The following is a 27,166-nucleotide window of genomic DNA, read 5'->3' on the forward strand; positions in this document are numbered from 1 at the left end:
CATTGCCGAGATTATTTCTTTTAATTGATTTCTTATAAAAATTCTTCCAAGGCAGAAATTAGCCTCATTTCATAGGTAACAAAATTGCGGTGCAGGGAAGTTAATTACCTTTCCCAAGGTCAAAAACAGAAAGATGAAGAGCCAGGAATCTAGACTTCATGGCCCATAGCCTCCAATAATGATAAATGTATCATCTCCTGCTCACTCTATAGACATAGCCTTTGCTTAGAATTATGATAAAAGTTTTATACTTACCTTCATGATACACAGGAGTAGACATACTTAACTGTGTAATGCAAACATGTCTGCTTAACCAAGCTTCACTTTGAAGTTTCTTTGACCTATACCCAATGAGCCTGAAAGAGAATTCAAGTTCTTCCTAGCCACTGGAAGACACGGTATTTTGTAAAGCACATAACAAATGTGTTCAAAATGAAAATGATGATTTATCATCAAGTTTAGTGTCACTATCAGCCTCTGGTATAATGAAATTGAAATGTTTTTTTTAATCTATGTTCTATTGGATAATTAATTTCTGGTGTTTGTTTTCCTGAAATACAAAACAATAGGTAAGTCTATCAAAATGATATTTCCTGTGAGACAAATGATGCAGTTTAAAGTTAAAGTGAATTAATATTCCAAGCATTATAGGCAAATATTTCAGTGATTGTTAATAATCACTATTAAACAGAAAACAATTAAGACTACATTAGTTCCTTACTGTTTATGACTAAAACCATGTGTGTTTTCCATTGTTAGTGAAATTAATAAATAATAAAGACTCATGGCCACGAGACAGATATATTTGAGGTTTCTATGTTACAGATAGACAATAGCTCATGTTTTATTCTAACAGAAATAGAATTGAATTATAAAATGTTCCAAAATAATAGTGATGTAAACAAGATAGCAGTTGTGTGTGTGTGTGTGTGTGTGTGTGTCTGTGTGTGTACTCACACACATACACATGCAAACTAAAGCTGGAGGAAACCAGTACAAAGTTGGACTCAACCACAACTGAGCCCTGGTTACTTCCATTTTGTTGCTCCACCATTTTCAAAACAAAACTTCTGCCTTATGATCCAAGATGGCTGCTCAAGCTCCAGCCATTAGGTCTGCTTTCTAGACAGTAGGAAGGAGGGAAAAGGAGGAAGGGAGGGGCCAGTTCTTTAAATGACACTTTCTGGCTGTCACTCAGACACCTATGCTTTCCTCCCATTGACCAGAACTTAGTCCAATGCAATATCTAGCTATAAAAGGGGAGCTGGGAAGAATCTTTATTTTGTCTCCAGCTAAAAAATAAGGTCCTATTATTAGGAAGAAGAGGAGAATAGGTGTTGTAAGACAATTAAAAATCTCTATGAGACTTAAGAATATAAACGTATTAATAATTTTTTCTTTAAAATAAGACATTACCCCAGGTCTTTTAGGTATTCTCCCCCACGCCAAAATCTAGGCCCTTGGCAACTACACGAAATCTAAAACCTTAATTGAGGTTGCATAACCCAGAGTTAAATGCAGACGTCTTATACACAGGAGTAAATGTTTTTGAGCCTCTACTATCACTGCCTAGGGAAGGAGGGGTCAAAGCAAAGGGCTAAACCACAATGTTATGGTTCGACCTCTTTTGATGAAGTTACCAAGCATTATGTCATCCATTAGTACAACTTTGGTATTTCAGGTTTAAAACTCACCAGGTGGACAAACAACAGAAGACTTAGACTTGACAAAACTGTAAGAGGAAATATAAACCATTAAAACCATTTTGTTGAGAGCAAGAATGCAGCTGGAATGTGTGACCAAAGGAAAATCTGATTCAGGTTGATAACCCTCCTTTTTAACATAATTTTCTGTTCCTATGGTTTATTCCAGTTTTTGTTGTTATTGTTGTTGAATTCATGAAAAGATTTCACTCCCTTTCTTCCTTTCCTTTATCACTATCCTGTACTGTGAAGCAAACCCCCATCCCCCACCACCAACCTCTCCCTAATGATTGCCTGCCAAAGCCAAGGGCACACAGCCTCCAAGCTTGGAGAGAACAGCAAATAATCTAATACTTAATACAAATTTAAGGAAGTCACAAGGATCCATAGTTACCATGGCCTCTGAACTAAATTTGAAAACTAAACCTAGAGACTTAAAAACCTTGAGGGGTAGATTATTTAACATACTACTGCAAATGAAAATGGATTCCTAGTATAATATGTAAACTAGAGAAAATAGCTGACTACTCTCTGTCTTTTATTATATGGAAAAGTCACAGGCTCAGTTTCAGACAAATTTGTGGTCAAACTCTGGCCAAGCTAATCAGGGTTCTTGATTGCAAACAAGAGAAACTAACTCTGGTTAACTTAACCTGAAAAAGAACTTATTAGAGAAATATTGGATAGGCCTTCAGGAAGGCAGAATGGGTTTGGAAAAACCATTTTGGCAGGAGCCAAAGCTAGGTTACTGAGAAAAGAGCCAGATCATACTTGGAAATACTCATGGTCACTCACCATCACAGGGTGAGGCTTGTAACTCTGCTGCCTTTATTCCACTGGATGCAGGATGCTATCGCTGTGGGTGGAACAAATCCTAAATGGTTCTTGTTACTTTGTTTCAACTGTTCCACATTTTTTCATCTCAGGAGGAAATGTCCATCAAATTGATCAATGTTAGGTCAGATTCTCAGGCACTGTCAGAGGTGTGGTCTTTTGAGCTTCTGTTGTAAAAGACAGCCCCATATCCCAACACACTCACATCTGTTATTTCCCCAAAATAGAAATGTCCAGATATTGAGTAGTCAAAAATGTAGCTGTTCATATAGAATCTGCAACGTGCCAGATGTGTGATCATGAGCAAGTTACATAAACTCTCAGAAACTCAATTCTATTACCTCTGAAAAGGTGATATTTTATGCTTATCTCATAGGGTTGTTTTGAGGATCAAATGAGGTTAAACATGCAACTATAAGTTATGAAGCCCATAGTAGGAGTTCAATATGTTGGCCTAACATTCAGGTGTGAGGAAAGATAGGAAAAATGCTTGATTCCATCAACATTATCATGATACTGATTTTCATAACTTATTATTGTCATCATAATTATCAAGAGTGGATTTTGAGAATTTAAGTTCCAAACTCCATTTAATCTCTGCTGCCCTGAAGTATTGATGTAATTGATTGATATGTATCTTAAATTTCTTTTAATTTATCGACATTTTCTCCTCTCCCTCTCCCCCTCACTTTCTCTCTCTATCTCTTCCTGTGATTTGTTGTTGTGGTTGAAGACATTCGATGTTTTATTCTGAAGTTTCTAACAGCCTGAATTGTTTCGATTTCATCCCCATCTGGCACGGTCATGTTTCTCTCTGACTTGTATTTCCTGTACTTTGATGGTTAGATCTAGATGACTGATCAGATTCTAGTTCAATTTTCTGGCAAGACTGATCCATACACAGTGTGTTATGTATCCATCAGGAGATACGTGATGTCTAGTTATATCTCTTCTTATTTTGTCAGCATTTATGATCATTGCCTAGACCCAATCATTCATTAGGAGTTGCAATGTTATTTGCAATGCTCTATAAGAAAAAACTTTCCATTATCTGGTTGCCCTAAAGGACAATCATAGGGCAAGATAGGATAAATACTTCTTTCCTTTCATTTATCAGGTTCCAAAATACTGATTTTCTTGCATCTTCCAAAAGTGACCAATCAAAGAGATGAGTATTTTTTCTTAGTATTACTATAAACTTATGAGTTTGAATAAATTTAATGAGTTCAAACCATTACTAATGCTCATTTGGCCCCTCTACCAGTCAGAGGCTTTTCTAGTAGGTTCCTGAGTCCTTTTCACATGACCCTGGTAGTCTTTGATAACTTCATTGATAATTTCTTTGCTTTTTGATATGACAAAATACTCCTGCCCCACCACTTCCAGTTATAAGATCCTGTCAGCTGCCTTTGAGATGACCTTTGCATCCCTTCTTTCTTTCTTCTCTGCCAGGAGTCAAGTTCAATTCATACTGGCCCCATCATGGGACTGTTAACATTTCTTCCTTAACTTGACCGCCTTTCTCTAATCTTTTCTCCTTACTCACACTCCAAAGACTTACAAAAAAAAACCCACAAAAAACAAAACTCATGTAAGCAGTTTTCCCTTATTTTAAAATATTTAGTAATTCATCCATTCTTAAATATATACTGAGTCCAAATTCACTGACCTGAGTTTTGAGATTCACCACGATTTGGCCCCAGTTAGCCCCATTTTACTTTGAATTTCCTGAAGTATATCATATACTCCAGCCAAACTATATCACCACAATTCTTTAAAATTGTCCTGTACTTTTCCACCTTCGTGACTTTGCTTAAGATGATCCATATTTTCTACTTTTTGCAATCCCAGTAATATTTCAGGACACAGGTTAGAAGCCACCTCCTTCTGCGAGTTTCATAAGCTATAAAAGATCTTTGTTTTACTCTTCCTTCTGGCATTTTTCACTCAACAGTTCATATTTTAGTTACTTGTCTACATGTCTGTATAGCACTGAATGAATGAATAAATAACTACAAACATAAAATAACTCGGATCAGAGCTGTTACTGATATTTTTGACATTCAATTATTCTTTTATTAAAAAAATGTTTAAAAAATACCAGACCGATAATATCTTCTGGCAACTTTCCCCCAATTCTCCCGTGATATGTAAATGAGCTGCAAGCCCTAGGAAGCCTGCCTAAGTGGTGGTTCAAATGCTTTATCTTGTACTTGACATATTAATTTTGCAGAAACGGAATGAACTGAATTCGTAAGTGAACAGCAGATCAAAAAGGGAAACATCACTGTGATCACTGACACTTTCATCACCTTTTTCCGTAGGCAGACTGAAAAAGAAGAAAGAACCTCCAGAAAATAAAATACAGTTCTTCCAGGTCAGAGAGGATTCCATCACACACAATCACATTGTTTTCAGTACTTCCAGCCTATAATCACAGACATAGTGATATGTTGTGAGAGAGCAACTAAAATATAGATGACAAAATAAGTAAAAGGAAAGATTGAATTCTCTTTTCTTAGTGTCATTTTACGCTTAATCTACTGCTGCTCCATTGACATGCATCTCAGCATTTTCAAGACCACTTGTAAAAAAAAAAAAAAAAGAAAGAAAAAAGGTTTAATTGGAATGAACTAAAATATAGAAATCTCAGCTCAGAAAGTTTTAAAAGTAACTTGCTTGTCAAAAACACCAACCCATATGTTCAACACTTCTTTAATTATGTGAATTGAGAGATAGAATCTATGTGGTTGGAATTGATGGAATAAAATCACCAATCTCTGTGTTGAAACAATAAGTTTATCTCCATACATTTCTTTCATAGTTTTGCCCTGTGAAGGTCATAGCAAGCAATCAGTGTATCAGGTAGCAGTGACATTCATCTTTCTTTGGTGCAGGGAATTTTATTCTAGAGTCTCTAATATAAAGACTGTAATTTTAAATTTCAAATCACACCTTTCTGAGGGAGAATACTCATTAATGACAAAGAGAATGTGGGGAAATGCCTATACAATTGGGTGTTCTCTACTATCAAGGAATATGGAGACCAATAAGAAGAGTAGAAATGGCTATCTTAGGAGTTTTATATGTTGCTTTTCTACATGGATGTAGGTGAGAAATATGAGCATGCTGGGGAAAGTCTAGCTTGCAAAAGATTACATATATTTTCAGGCTAGAATTGTGCAGTCATAAGTCATAAGTAAAACGGTATTCCGTTTCTTCCTCCCAATATGAAGCTCCTAACCTGAGCCTGAAAATATTTCACCTTCATGCATGATAAAATCTTCAACAAGAAGACAAATAATAGTGAAATTTAAAGGAGATGGAATACTAGTTTTTGACTTTTAAAAGTTGGTTGCACCTTATAATTTACACATTTTTATGTCAAAGATTAAAAAACGGAAATATTTATTCAATAAAAATGTGTTGAATCAATCTTTTATTCTAGCATGAGCTAGAGTGAGCCCTATTCAAAATAAACATAGATCTCAGCATGGAAATTACATTTTCCTTTCTTGGGGTACACTCAGTTTTTACTAGATATGAGTTACAATTATTTTTTAAAAAATGATAACCATAATAAAGTTAATTGTCCTGATTTTAAGTTTTACAGAGTTTATGTATCTGACAGTATAAGCACCATATTATCTTGCCATGTTTAGTAGTAATAGAGAAGCCAACGTTAGCCAATGAAATTAGAAGGAAAGGTAAACGTATAGAAAAAAAAGCAAAATTATCATTTTAATTTGAAATAATTCAGTATCAAGAAACACCAAAAATGCTATAAACTATTTAGAATGACAAATAATAAATATTTTTAAAATGTATAGTTTTGGTACATGACAATAAAAACATAAAATACTGTAGAATTCCTCTTAATCGATGCACTCAGGATAATATTTTGCAGGTTAATTTTTTAAAAATTAGCTGAAGTAGAGAATCTTAACACATAAGGCAACAAATATCTAATTTTACTTAAAATTTGTAACTATTCACTTGCTGATTTTTTGATGTAGGGTTACAATCTTGCCTTTATGTGTAGGTTCACTGATTAAAGTTCAATGATCTCATTCAGACCTATACTACCCGGTCTACGCTTTCCAGATTTTATTTCCTTAAATAGGCATAAAAAAATTAAAGAAATTTAGAAGCAATCTGATAAAGAATCTTTTGTATTTTTGTGACTTTTCCACCAAAATTTTACTGTAGCTTTTCCCAACTACCAAATATGACATTTTTAGATGCAACTGAATCTTCCCAAAGCAATCAACTTGGATAACATAAACACAATACTTGTTTTCACAATCATATCTCATTAAGTTACATAATATTTAACTGAATAATGCAATTACAATTACTGCTGAAATCAGCTTAAACAAGTTTGGGGAGCACAATTACTCTTGATGGGTGTACATCTCAGCCTATGGGTGCAGAAGGATCCAGGTGTATTAGAGAGTAGTTCATTAGCCCTGAGCACGTACGCTATGGAGAGTTTTGGTTAATTTGGGGAACCCAGTTAAGGGCACTCATCTAATAAATGTTATAGTTCACTCAGAAATAAATTTCACAATAAATATTTAGGGCATATATGTTGAAAACTACAAAAAAAAACAACTGAGACACATCAAAAATATGTGAATTAATGCACAGATAGTCTTCGTTCTTAGACAGGATTAGTCAATGTCATAAAGACGTCAGCTTTCCCTACACTAATCTATAGATGCAATAGAATTTCAATCAAAATCCAAATAATATTTTATTTTAGAACTTACAGAGTTATTAAAACAGAATTTCCCAAAGAGTGAAAAATTCAAGAAGCGTCAGGAATATTCTGAAGAAGTATAATAAAAGAAACTTCTTGTTAAGATATTCTAAAACCTAACAAAGTACAGTAATAAAGTCAGTAGTTTGGGTGCAGAAAGTAAGCTAGATTAATTAGATTAATTAACAGATTTCACTACATTAAAAAATTCTGTTCAGATAAACATAAATAAACCAACAATATAACAAAAACAAAAAAATGGTCCAACAGTAAATGACAAAACATAAATTATACACACATAACCAAGTGTTATTACTATCAAAATAGAAACCACTCTTAAAAAGAAATAATAAACAGAAAAATGAATAGGAAGTAACAGGGAATTTGTAAAATAAATCTAAGAGGCAATAAACATGTAAAAAGGAAATAAAAACATAAAATTTTTAAAGCCACCCAACAGGTTGGCAAAATTGAAAAAAAAAAATGATGTCTAGTTTTAATATGGAGAACCAGTCTCGTGCCCCGCTAGTGGGAGTGTTTCTATTAACAGATGCTTTGGAAATTGGTAACAAAATTTTAAATGAACATACTTTTTGTATTTAAGGACATATACATTTGTAGACGTGTACTAAGATATGTACACGAAGATGCTCACTATAGACTACATACCATGGTAAGAAACAGAAATCAGCAGACAACTGGTCAAATAAATTATGGTGCACCCATAAACTGGATTGCTACAAGCCATTTAGAAGGCTTGTAGTGTTTGTATTTATTGACTTGGAAAGATTTCCTTTTTGTGCAAAAAAACAGATTGTAAAAGAGCATGTATAGAATTACGACTTTTATATAAAAGTATATATAATATTGATCTCTATATATAGATCCATGAAGATAATGTAAATATATTTTATGTGCAGAGTAGATGTCTTTCGGTAATGGGATTAAGGGATTACTTTTAATTCTATTTTTTATACTTCCACATTGCTCGATTTTTCTGTAATAAACAGGCTTTATTTTTGTTTACAGAAAAATGTTTAAGATAATCAATTTAAGTCTGTGAGGAAGAACATTTCATTGAATTCACTATTACTTCTCAGTTACAATAAAAGATAGCCCTGTGCTAAAACATGATTTATATCTAATCAATAAACTTTTAAAAATCAAATTATAGAAGGCAGTAATTCTTATTTTGCTTCTTACATGGTAAATAGGATTATAGTTCCACCTATGTCTGAATCTAAATATGAAAAACAAATTAGCTAGTTAAGGCCTGATCATTCATTCAAGTCCCAGAATTCCTATTTTGAAGAGAATTATAGCATGGGGTAGACTGATTTTGGCTGCAAGTAATGAAAACTTCACCTTAAAATGACTTACACAATAAGGGAATGTACTACATTATTGGAAGTTCAGATGAAAAGTGAACTCCAGGTCTGGCTTAATTGTTGGGGCCCAATAATGTCATGAGAAACAGAAATTATCTCCATATCTCAACTACTTCATTATCTTCAGCCTATTGGGTCTCCTCATGGTTCTAAGATGGCTGACAGTAGCAATAAAGGCACATGCTTCCTTGGTATGTCCATCAGGAAAGGAGTAAACCTTCCTCTTAACCATGGAATGCAAGTCCTTCCCATCAGTCTGACTGGATCAACTTAGGTGACAAGGACACCCGTGACCCAGTTGTATTTCCAGTACAGTCCCATGTGCTGATGGGCTTGGACTAATCTGCATCTATTTCTGAAATTCCAGATGGAGAAAAAATTGCCTGATAAAACTGTAATTCTGTTTGCGATAGGGGTGTGAATAACAGATAGGTAACCAATAATGATCACCAAAAATAGAATATGTAGATTTTTTTATATTTACAGGACACAATTGAAAGTTTTCATTTGAAGTATCTCAACTGGCTAATCATATTGATTAAATTTGCTGCATAATTTTGGGATTATCTACATTACTTTAATGGTTTGTATTGCGGTTGTAAATCTGGGGTCATGGAACAAGTATAAATTTTCATTCAACTTAACATAAATGTCTCATATTATGCAACCCTATGTTTACTGCAGCACTATTCACAATAGCCAAGAAATGGAAACAACCGAAATGCCCATCAGCAAATGATTGGATAAAGAAATTGTGGTACATATATACAACAGAGTATTACTCTGCCATAAACATATAATGAAATCTTACCAGTTGGAACAACATGGATGGACGTAGAATGTATTATGGTAAATAAAATAAGTCAGACTGAGAAAGACAAATACCATATGATCTCACTTATACGTGGAATCTAAAGAACAGAATAAACGAGCAAACAAAACAGAAATAGACTCATAGATACTGAGAACAAACTGATGGTTGCTTGATTGGAGGGGGGTTAGGGTGAGAAAGGTGAAGGGATTAAGAAGTACAAATTGGTAGTTACAAAATAGTCATAGGGATGTAAAGAATAGTATGGGGAATATAGTCAATAATATTGTAAAATCTAGGTATAGTGTCAGATGGGTACTGGACTTAGTGGGATCATTTCATAAATTATATAAATGTCTAACCACTCTGTACACCTGAAACTAATATAAAATAACACTGAATGTCAACTATAATTAAAAAAAAACACCAGTCACGGGATATAAAGTACAGCATAGGGAATATAGTCAATAATATTGTAATAACTATGTACATTGTCAGGTGGGTAATAGCCTTAGGGGGTTATCACTTTGTAAGGTATATAAATGTCTAATAACTATGTTGTTTTGTATACCTGAAACTAATAAAAAAAAGTCTCATATTACTGTTGTCCCCAAAGATATGGCATTTCAAGTAGACAGGTAAATATAGTTTAAATCAAATCAAAAGAAATGAATGCAGTCTCCAAATATCTTTGTTGCTGTCATATTTGTAGGAAAGCTTTATTAGGATTTCTATTTAAATGTTAAGAGTGAATTATTCTTGTCTCTGAAATCATAACTCAATGACAAAGATGATATTGAATAGTAGATTGTCCTGGAAACAACAGACTATGTCCAAGGACAGTGATGCGAGAAGGCATCATACAAAAGCATCTGGATACGTACACCAAACAGAAATGCAGAGCTCTTACTGTGAATGGAAAAGAGGGAAATGTTCTAGATTAGAAATCCCCTAAATTTTGGCGTAGACAAAATACATAATGTTGAATTCGGTTTTCTTTTCCGACAATTCTTTTTTAACACCGTCATTTATTGCCAGGTCATCAGGAAGTAAACACTGATCTTGGCATAATATTTAACTTATGCTGAAGCAGACCTACATTTCTTTAGTGAAAAATGATGGCTTGTTTTCTGCACACAGGCAAATGGAGGACAGAGCAAGTGACTGCATTGCGCGTCTCTGTAAGAGCTCAACATGGCCTTCCCACACAAGTCTTAATTGAATATTGATTAAAAGACAGCTTTTGAGCTCTCAGCATATAGAAATCGAGGGGAAAATACTGAAAGCTCTTTGTACTAAATGACAGATTCCCAGTTGTTTAGAACTGCTCCTTCGGGGGGTGGGGTGGGGAAGGTAGTTCTGATTAATTCAAACAAGTACAAATCTTAACCAGCGTCTGTCCACTTTGAAGGTCTATAATGCTGACTCATAATACACAGCAGTACATAGGCTGCCTGTGGAAAGCAGATAGTAGAAAGAAATCCTTTTCTTTTCTCCATTGCTGGGCAAACAGGAAGGCTGGCAAATTGTCAAAGCTCATAGGTAGTTGTTTCTACCAATGGTCCTGCAAATAATGCCGGGGCAAAGCATTGCTTTGCAAATAAGACTTTCTGCTTGTGTTGACAATATTCTTTGGATATTTTGAAGCCTCATAGTGGCTTATGGGAAAACACATCACTTCAACACAAGGTCAAGGACAATCACACCCTCTGGCAAAACCATTTGGCAATTGCTCAGATGGTTGCATTATCTTTGGCAGGCCCTATGTCTCAGTTTGGTGGTATTTCCATTAGGGCTACTTAGAGGTATAGGTCATTTTTGAAGGCTCTTAACAAACAAAGGACAACTGACAAAGACTAGTAGTAGTCAGTTTACCACTACCTGGTTCCAACCTACCTTTCCAATCTTATGCCTTGTAAGTGCTCTTTGTTCTAGCTTTGTGTGGCTTCTGTGTCTTTGCTCATGCTGTCCCTAGATACCTATTCTCCTGCCTCTCCAGGTTCAAATACTACCTATTCCTCAGCTGCAATGCAACCTCCTCCAGGAAGTAGACTGTGGACCTCTGGTAATTCATGTGGTGTTCTGAAGCCTTTAAGCTGGTGTAATGACATGCTGACCGAGAAATACCTGAATCTTGTTTTAAACCAGAAGTCACCAATCTTCTCAGGAGAGCTACACACACAGATACCAATGACAAATGGAAAATAAAATCCCTCTTTATTAGAATTTTGGAAGACTGGAGCACGTAACCTTTCTCTACCCCTATGCCCACATCCAAACCTTACCATTTCTATTAAAAGATGAAAAACAGAAAAGACGATGGCACCCAAGAATGTGAAAGAACAGAGAAACTATGGGGAACCTTACGTTTCCCATTTGATGTAACTCTGACCATTAATAAATGTGGCCCGATAACTTTTCTTGAATCTTACCACCAACATCAAAATCTTCCTTCCCGAGTGAGGAAGGGCAGGGAATATAAATGTGCCTCCCCCACCCCCACCCCCACCCCCACCCCCCGATTTTTATGCAAACCTAGGTCAGTTTTGGTGATGGAATTATACAGTGGTAGCGACAAGTCCAGGATTCTCTTCTGGTCTGATTGGGCACTCTTTGAACTTTCTCTTCAGATCCCATACCTGTACCACAACTCAGGCTCCCTCTATCCTCCTGTGAGCTTGATATAACCCTGGGCTTATTGTGGGGTTCATTTCCTCTTGGGCCTAGATTAAGCTTCATCTGAATCCTCTAGGTCCGCTGGAACCGGAAAGGAATCACATGTATTATTTCTGAAATTGCACCAGGTCTGACTCTATAATCTCTGTCCAAGAGACATTACGTTCTCCACGATGTTATGCAGGAATGCTTTTGCACCTGTACAGGAAGGTACCAGAATACTGGTCACTGAAATTAAATATAATTTAGAGGGCAGGCACATTGCTTCATATTTTTAATATTTGTAATGAGAGAAATGAAAACTTATACCCTGCACATTATGACAAATACATAAAAATTACTCTAATAAAATGAAAACAAGGATCAACAATTATTCTAATGAAACATCTTTGAACTACTAATTCAAGACACTTCTACATATAGGCATTAATTTTCTGAGATTTTCCACAAATACCCCCACAAAACTATAAAGATTATCTGTGTTGGATACAGCATTCAGGCATAATTCGTGACTTTTTTTCACAATGTGAAGACATTGACACTCTTTCTTTCTCTCCCTTCTCCATTCTCTCCTCATACTTCACTTAGATTTATCTTCTTATAACACTTAATGTGGGGTTCTGGTTATGTCACTGCTCTGCTCACAATTCTTCAGTGGTTCCCTATTGCGTACAAGATAAAATCTCCCACCCCTGCTGCCCAACCCCTTCTCTCTGGTATTGAAGGGCAACCACGATCATGAACTAATCTTTGTTACCACTTCTTTTATCTGCAATGTTATTATACAATTGAATACAACATTATACAATTGTATTTGTTCAGAAATCCTTAGACTTGCTTTGCATTTTCTCATCTCTGAATACATGAAAGTATCTTTCTTCCCCTCAAAATACATCACATCCCTATCCTTTGATCTTATCAGTCATTTTGAGGTTTAATTTAAATGCCACTTCTTCCATGAAGCCTGGTCAAAGGCATTAGCAACACAGGCATGATGACCAGAGACTTGAAACTTTCCAGCAGTCTAAATAAAAAAATTCCCAGATTTTAAGTAAAATGTATTATCTCCCAAATGGAAAACTAAAAATGGAAAATGGAAATTAATAAATGTTCAATTAAATGACTTCCAAACATGTCACTTTCATTAATTGTTAAATTCAGTACTCATAAAATATCACGATTGAAAACAATTGGTGAGATTTTTTTTTCAGCTGGCAAGGATGGCTGTGAATACACCATGATTCCTGAGAAAACATAGACATTTATTAACCAAGTTACATAGATGAATAGTTTCAAAAATAATATTGAAAAAATCTTTTCAAGTTTTTTCATAATAAAAAAGATAGTGATGTGGAATGTGAGGCACATTTTAAGATGTTTGCTATGAGGTGAGGTGGACCTTCTGAAAGTGAGTCACTGTGGCCTTCAAAAGTCTGCAATGACCTGGCCATACTTTGTGCGAATCAGAGCCTCACAGCACACCGGGAAGAGCCCTGCATGCACGCAGGGGCCCAGGTTGGTATCCTACAGTTCTGGCCAGTGGGACCTCTCTGGATCTCACTTTCATCTGCTCCGAGACAGATTTAGAGTCCATGCCCCACCTATTCGAAAAGGTTGTTTTAAAGAAGAAATGAGAACATCTTCATGAACATGCTATAAATGGTGAGTACTATTCATTACTGTTCTCTAAATAGTCATGAATTCAACAATCGTGAATTCATGTATCAGCTAGGTTTTGAGCACATATTAAGTATATGTACTATCTACCAGCTACCAGGGAATACGAAATGAAGTCATCTCTGTGATTCAGAAGAAAGAAACAGGTATACAGTGAACTCGGGTGTGCTCATCCTCTGGTGTAGTTAGTATAGCACATGGGTAAGAATGCAGGCTAGAGGCAGACTGCATGGGCCCCAACCCAGCTCTACCACTTCCTAAATGTATGACCAAGGCAAGTTTAGCTGCTTTGCCTCTTGGTTTCCTCATCTGTAGGATTGAGATTATTAGTAACATGGTAACTCTGTGTTACAGAGTTACTGTAAGAATTAAATAAGATTTATAAACTGATAATACGGTGGCTATTAGAGTAAACATGCAGTATTCATTATTTATTCCTGTTACTTGTAATGACTGGTTGCTATTATCTACCTTGGAGAGTGATGGAAGCCAGGTGGGAAGGGTTTTTCAAGCAGGAGGAACAACATGTGCAAAGACACTGAGGCACAAAAGAGCATACAACAGGGCAGTTATGTTAGGTGGTTTAATGGGCTGAAGCAAAGGGTGAGTGCAGGATTGCAGGAGGGAGGTAGCACACAGATATGCCATGCAAATGAGTTTGGAGTTTGTCCTGTGAATGCAACAAAAAGCTACATAAGAATCCTGAGCAGGGAAGGGTCATGATGGGAGTTTTGCTTCAGAATGATCACCCTGGAAGGTGGATGGAATGTGGTCAAGAAAGGAGGCAGAGAGACCAGTTAGAAGGTTATTGCAAAAGTCCATGTAAGCAGGGGTGGCCAGATGGCTCAGTTGGTTAGAGAGTGAGTTCTCAACAACAAGGTTGCTGGTTCAATTCCTGCATGGGATGGTGGGTTTTGCCCCCTGCAACTAAAGATTGAAAATCGCGACTGGGCTTGGAGCTGAGCTGCACCCTCCACAAGTAGATTGAAGGACAACTACTTGAAGCTGATGGGCCCTGGAGAAACACACTATCCCCCAATATTCCCCGATAAAATTTATATTTAAAAAAAGTCCATGTAAGCAATCACAGAGACTCAAAGCAGGGCACCAGTGATGAAGATGAAGAAGAAGAGAAAAAGATGCAAACTTTCTCAGCAACAACATCAACAGGACACGTGCATCCTTTGGTGGCGAGGATGACCCACGCAAAGATTTGCAGTTGTGCTTTTCTGCCTTGGTCATATAGTAGCACCAGAACTGTACTCCAGAACCGAAGACAATAAATTTGTCTTCACTGAATTAGAAAACGGGAAAGAGCCTTGGTAAGGAATCCTATGTCGAGTGGTCTGAGGACACCCCAGGGGAGGTGTCAAGGAATGTCAATGCTCTTTCAGGTGTAGCTCTTTCAGGTGTAGTCTATAGACCTCTGCCATCTGTGAATGGCTTTTTACTGGTCTTCACCAAGAGAAAGTTCTAGTACTAGAAATTACAGCAACTTCATCACTAAGCTGTTCAAGTCAACTGACAATTTTTTGTAGCAAGACTTTCTTGGAGACACTAGCAAGTTGATTTGCATTTGGGTGCAAGCAAGTTCCTTACCTCATTGTAGGCCCATGACAAAGAGTTCACTGACTAGGACCTGACTGAGATCACATCTTCAGCAGCACTGATGTAAATGGCCACATGGATGGGTTTGAGGGCTGGTGAGAGGTCTATGCTGGAGATAAAGATTTGAAAATGGAAAGTGTAGAGATGTTAGTAGCTACAACTATTATTTAGTGGTGAGGTTGCTGAGAGATGGTAATAGAGATGAGAAGACGACTGTATCACTGTGCTAGGGCTGCTGCGACAAAGTACCACAAATCAGGTGACGCAAACAACAGAAATTTATTGTCTTACAGGTCTGGAGCCTAGAAATTTAAGATATTGGTAGGGTCTGTTCCTTTGGAGGGTTGTGAGGAAGAATATATTCCATGCCTCTCCCTTAGCTTCTGGTGGTTTTCTGACAATCTTTGGTGGTCCTTGCTTGTAGAAGCATCACCCCAATGTCTGCCTTCCTCTTTACATGGAATTCTCCCTGTGTGCATCTCTATGTCCAAATTTCCCTCTTCAATAAGAATACCAGTCATAATGGGTTAGGCTCCACCCTAACAACCTCATTAACTAATTACATCTGCAAAGAACTTGTTTCCATATAAAGTCACATTCTGAAGTACTGGGGGTTAGGACTTAGAAGCATGGATTCTGACAGGACACAATCAACCCATAACAAAAGCCAAGGATAGAGAGATGGAGACCTGAAGAACACCAATATTTAAGGTTCAGACATTCACCATAGGCAGCTTTACAGTATAAGGTATGCTCAGCTTTACAGTATACGGTATGTGTAGGTGCACCTCAACTTCTCAGCCAGATTGATGGGATTTTCAGAGACCAGGAAGGCTGTCTGAAATGTCTTTGCGTATTTTGCCTACAGGATTTAGAGTTTCTTGTATGTATAAGCAGCTCAGAACAATGTTGTCTGATGATGTGTAACAAACAAAAATTGAATATGGAATAGCCCCCAAGAAATGTTTTGAACACAGTATGTTATGACACGCTGCCTTATAGACAACAGTTGCTGTACTTGTCAGAAAAATCACCAAAGTAGATGTTCAAGATATGTTTTAACTCATTTGCTTAAACAACTCGATGCCTACCATCCACACCAAAAGGCTGTTTTTCTGCATGGGCAACAGAAGGCATAATTATTTGCAAGAATTTTCAATGTTTTTCCTTTGCTTTCCTAAGTGGCACAGTAGCTTCTCTGTACCACTCTGCATGTGTGTCAAAATCCCATTGTCTTTTTTAAAGCACTACAGCCCCTGGAAGGTTTGTGACTTATCATCTGCTCCTACCACACTTAGGAACGATCTCTGAAAAAGTTAACTTCAAAGTATCTCTGAACTTTCCTGCTGCACAGATGTGCTCCTGAGAAACACCACATGACAGCTTGATGTTTTCCTCCCGTAGGCTGCTATATAACACATTATCAATGACCATTATCAGTTTCATTATCCAGACATTATCCAGACATTATTAGTTTACTCCATATCTCTCAATTTTAGAATGGTAGCTGGGAAACAAGGAACACTTGGAGGCTTGATAATTCAATTCATTTTTTAAAGTTCTCAGTGTTTTCCCTGCTTGTTAAAATGAAAGGAATGGCTTAGCAAAGGGAATTCTCCCTTTGACTAGTGAAAGACAACACAAAAATCCACACCTAAGTGGTTTTACTTTTTTATAGATATTTCACACCCGTCATATTCTTATTACCACATCCACTATCAATGTTGCTATAGTTATTATTCATTTATAGTCATTTAAATACTCATATAAATATAAATAACTATACCTTTAAAGGGCTTCCTTTGTAAGGACAGCATACAGGAACAGAGAAAATAGTGCCTATATTCCATAAGAGAATAAAACGAGAGAAAAGCAGCATATTTACGTTTGTCTAAGTATACAGAACTTACAGATTCTATTCTATAACGTCGGCAACAATGAGACTGATAATATTTTAAACAGCCTAACTTTCACTATAATGCTGTATAATGCCTATTCATTTTCCCCCTCAGAAATAGCTAAATCAAATAAAACATACTGAAGAACATATATCCAATAAGGAGATTTTGTTTGCATCTTGGCTCTTTCTGACTTAGTGTTTGGCCACATAAATGTGCACTATAGTGATTCAAGTTCAATTGAGATTCAGCCATTGCAAGAAATTTATAATCGCTAATGGTTTTTAAAGGACACTTTTCTCTATAATGAATTTAGAAATTGGTCAATTGTTGGTATAAACAAGCTAAGTTGGGAGGTGATCAATGGTATGTTTCTGCAACATAAATAATTTGGAAATCACTTGGTAATTGGTTTAGCCTTCATGTGTTCCACTGAGAAGGTTTTATAAAAATAAATAAGTTGTGTTTCTGTAATGGAAGCAGACTGTGTTTAAGATTCCTTCACTTTCTCTCCTTAGCAGCTCCTTGGAAAATAAAGCATCAGCGCAGAGTTTCAACAGTCTGAATGTTTACAAGCACTTACTATGTGCCAGGCACTGTTTCGAGAGACGGGGAATCAAAGACGAGTGAAATGTGGCCCCTGTCTTTGAGGTTCTTACAGTCTCGTGGAAGAGAGGCACACTCATAAGAGGTAATTTAACATAATGTATAGGAGATAATGTGGAAACAGACCAGGGATTATGGGAGCATTTAGCCCAAAATAAGGTTTGGGTAAGATTTCTTGAAGGAGATAACACCTGAGTTAATTAAAGGATGAACAAGAGCAAGTCAGGTGAATAAAGGTGAGAAATATGTTCTAAAATAAGGAACAACACGAGAAAAAGTACTATAATATAAAACAACATGAAGGCATTTGGTGGACAAAAATGCAATACTATTATTAGTGTCACTGATAACATTTGCTCAAAATTTACCCCTTATTAAGTAAGGACTTGTCAGCAATGAACGTGCTTTTTTCATTATAATCCTCACATTATTTTCTCCCATATTACAGATGAGGAAACCAAGACTTAAAGAGATTGAATAATATGGCCAAGGTCACAAAATTGACCTGGGATTTGCACCAGAGACTAATGGCCAGCAGAGTTAGTGAAGTGTCTCAAGAAAAGAGGAACAGGGGTGTGTTGTACCTTCTGTCACGTCTGTTTTGCAGACAATGCTATAATCATAATCACTGCCTTCAAGGTCTGCTTATCATGTTAATGACGACCATCACAATGATGATAGCAATAATAAATAAGGCTTGCTATGGTCAGTACTTTAAATATATTAACTTTTTCAGTCCTTTCATTGATAAAAATAAAACAACATTGTACATACCATCTTAGCATAGCAAGATGTGACACTTATACAGCACTTATCACAGGCCAGACATTGCTCTAAGAGTGCCACTTTATTATCTTACTTAATTTTCACAAGTACCCAAAGATGGAGATACCACTACTATCCCCATTTTGTTATGAGTAAACTGAGTCACAGTGAGGTTAACTAAGTGGCCTCAAATCACACTGCCAGTTTGGGGTACAGCCAGGAAACAAACCCAAGCATTCAAGTTTCAGAGTCTGTGCTCTTAACAGTAGTTCTTCACTGTCCATCATTTGTCAAAAATAAAGACCAGACTTCAAACCCCTTGACTGACTTCATTCCCCTTTCTTTGCCTGCTAATGACAAAGAAGTAATTCTACCGAATGCTTCAACTGACAAATGAAGAAAAATAACAAGGTAATTCCGATCATCAACCACCTGATTCTGCAGAAACAATAAATCTGATCCTAACAGGGAAACAGTTGCCAGAGACAGGGAACATAGAGTTCCCAATTCCAGATTCTTTTTTTCTGGATGCCTTACAGGGGCTACAGTCACACCGTCAGCATCTGTGTAGCAATGGCAAGGAGACATGGTGTGGACAAGAACCAGACAGTTCTAACATCCAGATATACGTGGTATCCCTCTTAGAATAAGCATAGTTTCAGTTAGAAGTGATCAAGTTTCCATTGTTTAAGTGATGGCTTGATAGTCTTATTCCTATTGCTATTTGCAAACTCATAAAATCTCAGGCTCAGCTTTACTCCATCTTCCAATTATAAGAGAAGACAGAAACAGATTTTTTTATGTGACATATCTTGATAGTTTTAAATGCCAAGAACTAACTTTAAAAATTGAAAAATTCAATGTAGAAAAAACAAAAACAAAATACATTTGTGGGTCACTTTCAGACCAGAGGCCACAGTTTATAATCTCTCATGTAGTTTGTAGTCTTGTAACCGTTTAAGATCTCACATCCTTGTCTGAGAACTCAGAGAGTTGGACAAAGTGAATTTGAACTTCATCTGTAACCACCTCAGATTCTTTGAAGACAATGCCTTATTTTGTAATGTAAAAACATACCAAATACAAGTTTGAATGAAATTATTATGTCTTGATAATGAGTAAGCTCATTGTGCAGAAAAAAACTACCAACTATTTTATAGAAAGGGACATTAGAAAATATTTGAGGCTTCCCCATTCCCCTCTCTATATGACAGATGAAGGTATTATCCCAGAGACAGAAGAAAACTCACTTACAATCAAGTGGAGAGTTTGAACTCAAACACAGGTTTCAACACATATCCTTTCCCATCATTAGCCAGCTTTCTTCATTCTGTCCATGAAGTCATTTGAACTCCTGGATCCAGCCATTCCTGCAGCCACATCTGTATTTGATTTTTCAATTCATGCACTAATAAATCTTTCCTCTCCCCATTATTTCCTTTTGATTTAAGTTGGGTTTCTGTCACTTGGTGTCAGACTAAAGAATCTGACTAATAGTGTCCCACAAACAATGACTCCTTTTCACATTCCTGCTACCTTATGCTCTTCTCCAGAATAGAATACTTGTTTTTCCGTATGCTTACACAAATCATACAAATTCTTTAAGATCCGACTTCCTCCGTGAATATTTTCCCCACTATTATATCCAATCTTGTGCATGCATATGAATAGACTCTCTTTCTCTCCCTCCACTACTTTCGTATTTGTAATCAACATCTTATAATTAAACCCTTTCTTATTCTCAACTTACTTGACATGTATGGATGCTATCTTTGAAACTAGAATATAGCTTTCCAGTTAAGGAGACTATCTCACAGGTATCTTCTTGTTCTGCCATGGGAGAGTGCTTGGTGCAATGAGTAACTATAGTCATTTATTTAGAACTTAGTTCTAAGTTAGTAGAACTCTCCTGATCATTCCAGCTTAAGTTGTATATGTACCGGGCCCCAAATCATGAATATTGATATTTTCATGTGATAGTCTATAATCGTGTATTAAATTTCTTGTGCAGGGTAAGATCTCTGAATCATCTGACTTTTATCACTTTACACAGTACAATTCTTTTGGAATGAAATATTTAATTTCCTTTGTTCTTCAGTTCAGTTTTAGAGAAGCATAAGGCTATTCTATGTGTGTAATGAGGCAAAAACCACTCATGACTTTTTTGGTATTTCGAATCTTTAGAATGTCTCTGCTAATACCAGTGCATAAGAGTTCCTGCCTATTGCACAGAGATTGGGGGAGGGGGATGGCAAAAATCATATTTAAAGAATGCAATTCTTTCCCTGATAAAGAGAGAAACATAATTCTTTTAAAAAGGAATCTGGTTTTATAGTCATTTAATTCTCTCAAAAAGTTAGAATATTTATTTCTTAAAATGCAAATCAAATACATTGCATTGACAAAGCAACCCTTAAGAATTTTGAGTAGTGGAGCTAACTCAAATGCCTCAAAACATGTCTGAATGGATGAATGACTATTATTGATTTAAAATACACACACTCATATACATATGTGGTTAACCAGCAGTAGTTCTTAAACTTTATGAAAGGTATAGTCTTTTGAGCCATAACCAACTAACAAAGTCAAATAAGTAAATTAATAAAAATGGAATTTCTGTGGCTAACAGTGACTCAATGTTAACCATAATTTCATGGCAAGATATAAGCTGAATTACATGGAAGTGAGTAGCTTGAATTTACAACACATTTGGCCTAGTTATCAAATCCTCTTGAATGAAATGGGAGTTCGTATAGAATAAACACAGTTTTAGGATTGCCCCTTTACTCATCATGTACATATGTACACACATAGACACACATGTACACACACCTACATATGCACACAACACTCATTTTGGACTTTTGTAATCTAGGCATTATGAATCATTCCTAGCCAATTTTTAAAAATTGGTTATGTCAATCTAGATATTACACAATGGTTTACAATGCCTGCTTCTACGCTCTCTCAGTACCATCCCTGAGTAGCTGGTTCACATGAGGTAGCCACCCATCACCGTTACTACATAATTCAGGAACATATGGTGTAGCTTTGCCATGCCAACTTCTAGGTATTCACTCTACCATTCTGACAAAATAAGAAAAATACAAAGCACAGAACTGTTCTTCAAATTGTCATTTATGAGCTGCTGAAACACAATTGTGTCAGGATGATGGCCAGATTTTTGGTCATAAATTATCATTACCAGAATGCTATATTTAGGTTCACAGTAGTATAAGAAAAAATGTACCTATAAATGATAAACTATGTTTCCATATATTCTGTTTCAAGTCTCTTATTTTCTGGGGAAATTGTTGGAATGCCCAGCCACTCTTTTTTCCAGTAAAAGTGAAACCAAAGTAATTAACTATCAGAATTATCCAGCAATAGTACCTTTGCCCTCTGCTCCTTCCCAACTGTTCTTCTGAGCTAAAGTACTTTTTTATTTTTCCCAGCCAGAACCACATAGAAAGACTGACAACAGTTTGGTGTTCTTTACCAGCTAACAACCCATCTCTCTCCTTCATATGCTTTATGAAGTTAGTACCTAAACATACATTTTGCCCATATTGACTGTAGTAGTCCCCATTTATCTGCGGTTTCAGTTACCCATGGTCAACCATGGTCCAAAAATATTAAATGAAAAAGTCCAGAACCAAACAATTCATAAGTTTTACGTTGTGCATCGTTCTGAGTATTGTGGTGAAATCTTGCACTGTCTTGCCAGGGACATGAATCATCCCTTTGTCCAATGTATCCAAGCTGTATATGCTCCCTGCCCGTGAGTCACTCAGTAGTAGCTGCCTCTGTTATCAGATTGGCTGTCTTGGTATCATGGTGCTTATGTTCAAGAACTCCTTATTTTACTTAATAATGGCCTCAAAGCCATTCACATAACTTTTATTATAGTATATTGCTATAATTGTTCTATTTATCATTAGTTATTTTTTAATCTCTTACTGTGCCAAATTCATAAATTAAATTTTACATGTATGTATATACAGGTAAAACATTATATATATATATATATATATATATATATATATATATATATATATATGTACTAGCCAAAGTTTCAGGCATCCACTGGGGTGTTTCTAAGACCCCCAGTGGATGCCTGAAACTTTGGATAGTACCAAGCTCTCTCTCTCTGTATATATGGGCTGCTCTATTTGATAGGAGAGGGGCAGTCCTCTCTCAATTCAAATTTAAATAACCCTGGGTAAAAAAATACACTTGACATGTTGTCAGATACTAAGATTCTACTTTTTACTTTAGACAACTTCTGGCCAGTGTTGCATATTAAAAAGATAAGATTTGGAATCAGAATGCCCCATGACTCAGTCCCTACTCTCACCTATCTGCGTAAGAGCTTTAGGCAAACTACAAAACCTCTCTGAATTTGTTTTCTCTTCTAAATGTGAAGATGGTAATTCCTACATTGTTAGGGCTCTTAGGAGGATTTAAAATGATATAAGAACAGAAAAAAAAGGAATTTAGGTAAAAACTAAGGAAATTTGAATAAACTATATATTTTAGTTAATAATAATGTTATCAATATGGGTTCTTTAATTGTAACAGACGTACCATATCACAGTAAGATATTAATAATAGAGGAAAACTGGGTGAGGAGTACATGGGAACTCTATCATTTTCTCAATTTTTTAGTAAATTTAAAACTGTTTTGAAAAATAATGCCTATTTTAAAAAAAATTATGTAAGTGAAGTACCTTGCACATAGTAAGAACCTGAATAACAGTAGTCAGTATTACGAATAGACTATTTGGTTTCAAAACGTGTATTATATGCAGTACAATATGATCTGGTTTTACCCCTCGCTTTATTAAGATATAATCAACATAGAACGCCTAAGTTTAAAGCATACAGTGTGATGATTTGACAATATGATCTCTTTTCCCCAATTCAGCAATTCTTTTTCATAGGCAGCTTTTTTTTTCTCCAACCATGTCACTCTATTATTCCCTTTCGCTGCATAATTTTTTCTAGCTCTTTCTGGTTCATCCATTTTTATTCTACTACCCACCCATGTTTAGTTTACAACTAGTTTGTATTTCTCCACGGCTAATTTTAATTCATCAATCTTACTTGTTGGCTTTAAATTTTACCACAATGATTATGCAAACTGTTTAGCTACTTTCAATAATGGCTTTTTTAAATAAAATCAAACTTCCAAGCTTTCTACTTGGAGAAAAATAGCAAAACATCCTTTTTCAAAAAGATACTAAAAGCTTCAAGATAGTGTAAAGGAAAAGCTTGTTTTCTTCTGTAATAAAGAGATAGTTAGCTTCCTAGTATAGCCAACAGCCCTGAGGCAGCTTTGCTGGGATATGTATTTAGCACTAATTTGCTGCAATAACTAACAATAGTGTGACCAAATGCCACTGTTACCAATCTGTCCTGTAGTCGGTGCCGTTAAGGTCATGTGTAAAAACAGAACCCACTGGCCCCTCAAAACATCGTGATAATCTTTCTTAGGTTGTTTAGAACAGGAAGGGTCTCAATGAGAATGAATTTTTCTCTCCATTCCAGTGTTTGATTTAAGTGTCTATTTAAAGGACAGAGCTCTAGGGCCTTTTGACTGATAAAGGGAAGTTTAAACTTTTTTTTGTTTTTTTGGCTTTTTGTTTTTATTAACAACGGTTTTCATTGCCAAACGAATAGCACATCTTTGGTTGGTGCTCTGATTAACCGGATAGATTTTAAAGATGGAATTTCCCCTGCTATAAAGGCACAATTACTATAATAATTCCAAGCTGCAACTTGAAACATCAGGCCCTGTGTGTGGACCCAGTACCCAACCTTAAAAGAAAATCCAAAACACTTTAACTGTTCTGAGGATACTTTTGCTCTACTCTAGTCCAAAACACGAGGTAAAAAAAAAGCATGGGGTTACTTACTGATGAGGGGTTGAGAATGGAGTGTGTAGCCCACCTGCTATTTCTCAACCAGGAAATGAGTTTTATTTTTAATAAAACTGATACCCAAGCTTGTAATAGCCGAAATAAATCATCAGCGCTGTGTGGTGTGTGTACATATGTAAGCAAAACAAACAGAGGAATCTGTGCTAACTCATGATAAGGGTGGATAAACACAGGAAAACCTCACACTCTACTACAGCAACATAAAATTCAGTCTTAAATGGCAGCAACCGAGAAATTCACTATTATAAGAAACTGGTCTCTCAACCTTAATGGGGTTAGAGCTCGCGTCTCACACCGCGCGTCGGGGGCCTACGCTGGGTTTGTGATAGCTCCAGTGCTGCTGCAGATTCGCTCAGGAAACAACAGAAGGCTGACTTTCTTCACTAACTCACTCCAACTGGGTACCTGACCCTTTCTCCCCAGGTCCCACTCCACTGCCCCCCAACCTCATCCTGCTGTAACCACCCCCCTCCTTTCTCTGGCTGTAGAACAACTGATGGAAATAGGCGCTTTTTTCCCCACATCAAAGGCGGCTCGGAGCCGCCTCAGCCTTGCCCCAGCCTCAGACACAAAAAGCTTTTGATGCTTGTAATTGCGAGGCTTTTCGCAGCTGCACTTTATCAAGCCAGCAGCGGCAGGGTTTTGAGGGCCTTGGAAAGCCAGAAGGTGGCGGCGAAGTCACCTTGGGAAGAGAAGAGGGTCAAAGGGAGGAAGGTAGAGGGCTGAAGGACCAGAGGGCGTGCCCCTGCTCTGGGGTCAGTGAGAAAAGGAAGGGGAATTGGAGGGAACCCGGGGCAGAGGAGAGCGTGCCCCAAGACCCTTTGGCGACCCTGTCAGCTGACCCGAACGGGGTGACGAGGATGCCCTAGCAGCGTGACTGGAAGCTTCGCCTTTCGAGCTTGCTTTCTCCCGCCTGCCCCGGCGAGCCAGGCGCTCCTCTCGCTCCACACTGGCGCCCCCACCTGAGGGGTGCCCCCGCCCGCGGAGCGCACGCCCAGGAGGGCGGACCCGGAGCTGAGTGCAGCCGCCCGCCGCTGGAGAGTGCCAGGAGCGCTGCAAACAAGCAAGGCCTCTCTGGGCGGCGTAGGCTGCAAGTCACTCCCCGAGCCTCCGGGGTCACTAAGCGGGACCTGCCCTGCTCGCAGCCCTGCGCTCCCGGGAAGGGAGGCCCGGGCGCGCGGCATAGCGCTCCAGGCTGATTACCAGTCCGCGCCGCAGAGATGGGGCCTCGTAGCCCCATCCCCAGGGCGCGGTCTCCTCCTCCTTCTGTTCCTCCGCGCCAGCTGCGCCGCCAGCTACCATTGTTCGCCCCTCCCGACTGGCGAGGTCCCGGCGCTGCTGCCTGGGCCTCAAAGGCGCACCTACCTTCTGCTGCCGGCGAGCCATGTCGGTGGGCTGCTTGGCGTTGAAGGGGTAGGCGATGCAGCGCATTACGAACACATAGAGCTGCAGCTTCTTCTTCCGCTCTTCCTCCTCCTTCTGCAACCGCTCCAACTCCTCCTTCTCCTTCTCGCTCACCACCGACGGGCTGGGGCTGGAGGGCCGGCCGCCACCAGCCCGGCTGCTGGGCTGCAGCCCCCCGGCCCCGCCGCCGCTGCTAGCGCCGCTGCCCCCACCGCCGCCGGCGCCCACCCCGGCCCCGGCGCCGGCACCGCCGCCGCCCCCCAGCCCGGCGCCGCCGCCCGAGCCCTCGCTGGTGCGGCTGGGAGACAGGCGCGTGCTGGACGCGGCCGAGCCGAGAACCTCTTTGCCGCTCTCCTCTTCCACAATCTCATCCGATTCCTCTTCGCTGGACGAAGGGTCCAGCATGGTGGCGCCTGGGGAGGGGGGTCCCTGGAGCCCCTGGCTTGGGGTGCAAAAGATGGGGGGCGCTGGAGGCAGCTGGGGATCGGCTCTCCCGGATGGACGCTTCTCCCTAAATAAGGGAGCGAGCGCGCTACTGCTCAGCCTCGGCTGCCGCGGCTGCTTTTTTTGCCCGGCGATCCGGAGCTGGGCTCAGACCCAGGAGCGCGAGGGGAGGAGGGGAAGGAAGAGGTGTGTCCGTGGACCCGATGTGGGCAAGGGGGAGAGTCAATTGCGAGCCCCGAGCCCGCAGCCGGATGCCATCTGCAGCCGCTGAAGGAGGCGCCTCCAGAAAAGATGCCCAGTGTTGCAAGCTGTCGATGCAGCCAAGAGCCGAAGAGGCATCTTGCCGATTGGGGAGGGAGCGGCGCTTACGTGTTTATTGGCTTAACTCTCCCGTGTCCGCGGTGTAAAGGGCGGCTGCAGAGGGCTAGAAGGGGGAGATCGCGAGCGTCCCCAAAGTCTCAGAGTTTCAGTACTGACCCTAACGCTTTCCCATCCTCCTCACCCCCACCCCACCCCCTCCCCTTTGTGGATAATTTCCTCCTTGATCCTCAGCTCTCATTGCCTCGACCTCTCTCGGACAAAAAGCTCTTGGGGGAGGAAGAAATAGACAAACCAGTGATGACTTCTTGTTAGTGGAGAAGCTAATCC

General features: G+C 38.4%; 1 protein-coding gene across 20 annotated transcripts in view; it reads right to left on the reverse strand.

Moving 5' to 3' along the window:
- Positions 1-26,952, reverse strand: part of CADPS (calcium dependent secretion activator) — a 465,169-nt gene extending 438,217 nt beyond the window's left edge. For 4 of the 20 annotated variants that reach the window (XM_074313212.2, XM_074313209.2, XM_074313210.2 and 1 more), the window contains exon 1: positions 26,036-26,947. In XM_074313212.2, coding sequence (XP_074169313.2) covers positions 26,036-26,479 — 444 coding nt within the window. In that variant the 5' untranslated portion in view covers positions 26,480-26,947. Of the gene's footprint in view, positions 1-26,035 lie in introns of all 20 variants that reach the window. The other 16 variants (XM_074313208.2, XM_074313219.2, XM_074313216.2 and 13 more) reach the window with 9 other exon arrangements.
- Positions 26,953-27,166: the final 214 nt, after the last annotated feature.

Source organism: Rhinolophus sinicus, chromosome 5 (genome assembly GCF_057876585.1).
Source record: "Rhinolophus sinicus isolate RSI-liver-muscle chromosome 5, RSI-T2T, whole genome shotgun sequence".
NCBI classification, from domain to species: domain Eukaryota; kingdom Metazoa; phylum Chordata; class Mammalia; order Chiroptera; family Rhinolophidae; genus Rhinolophus; species Rhinolophus sinicus.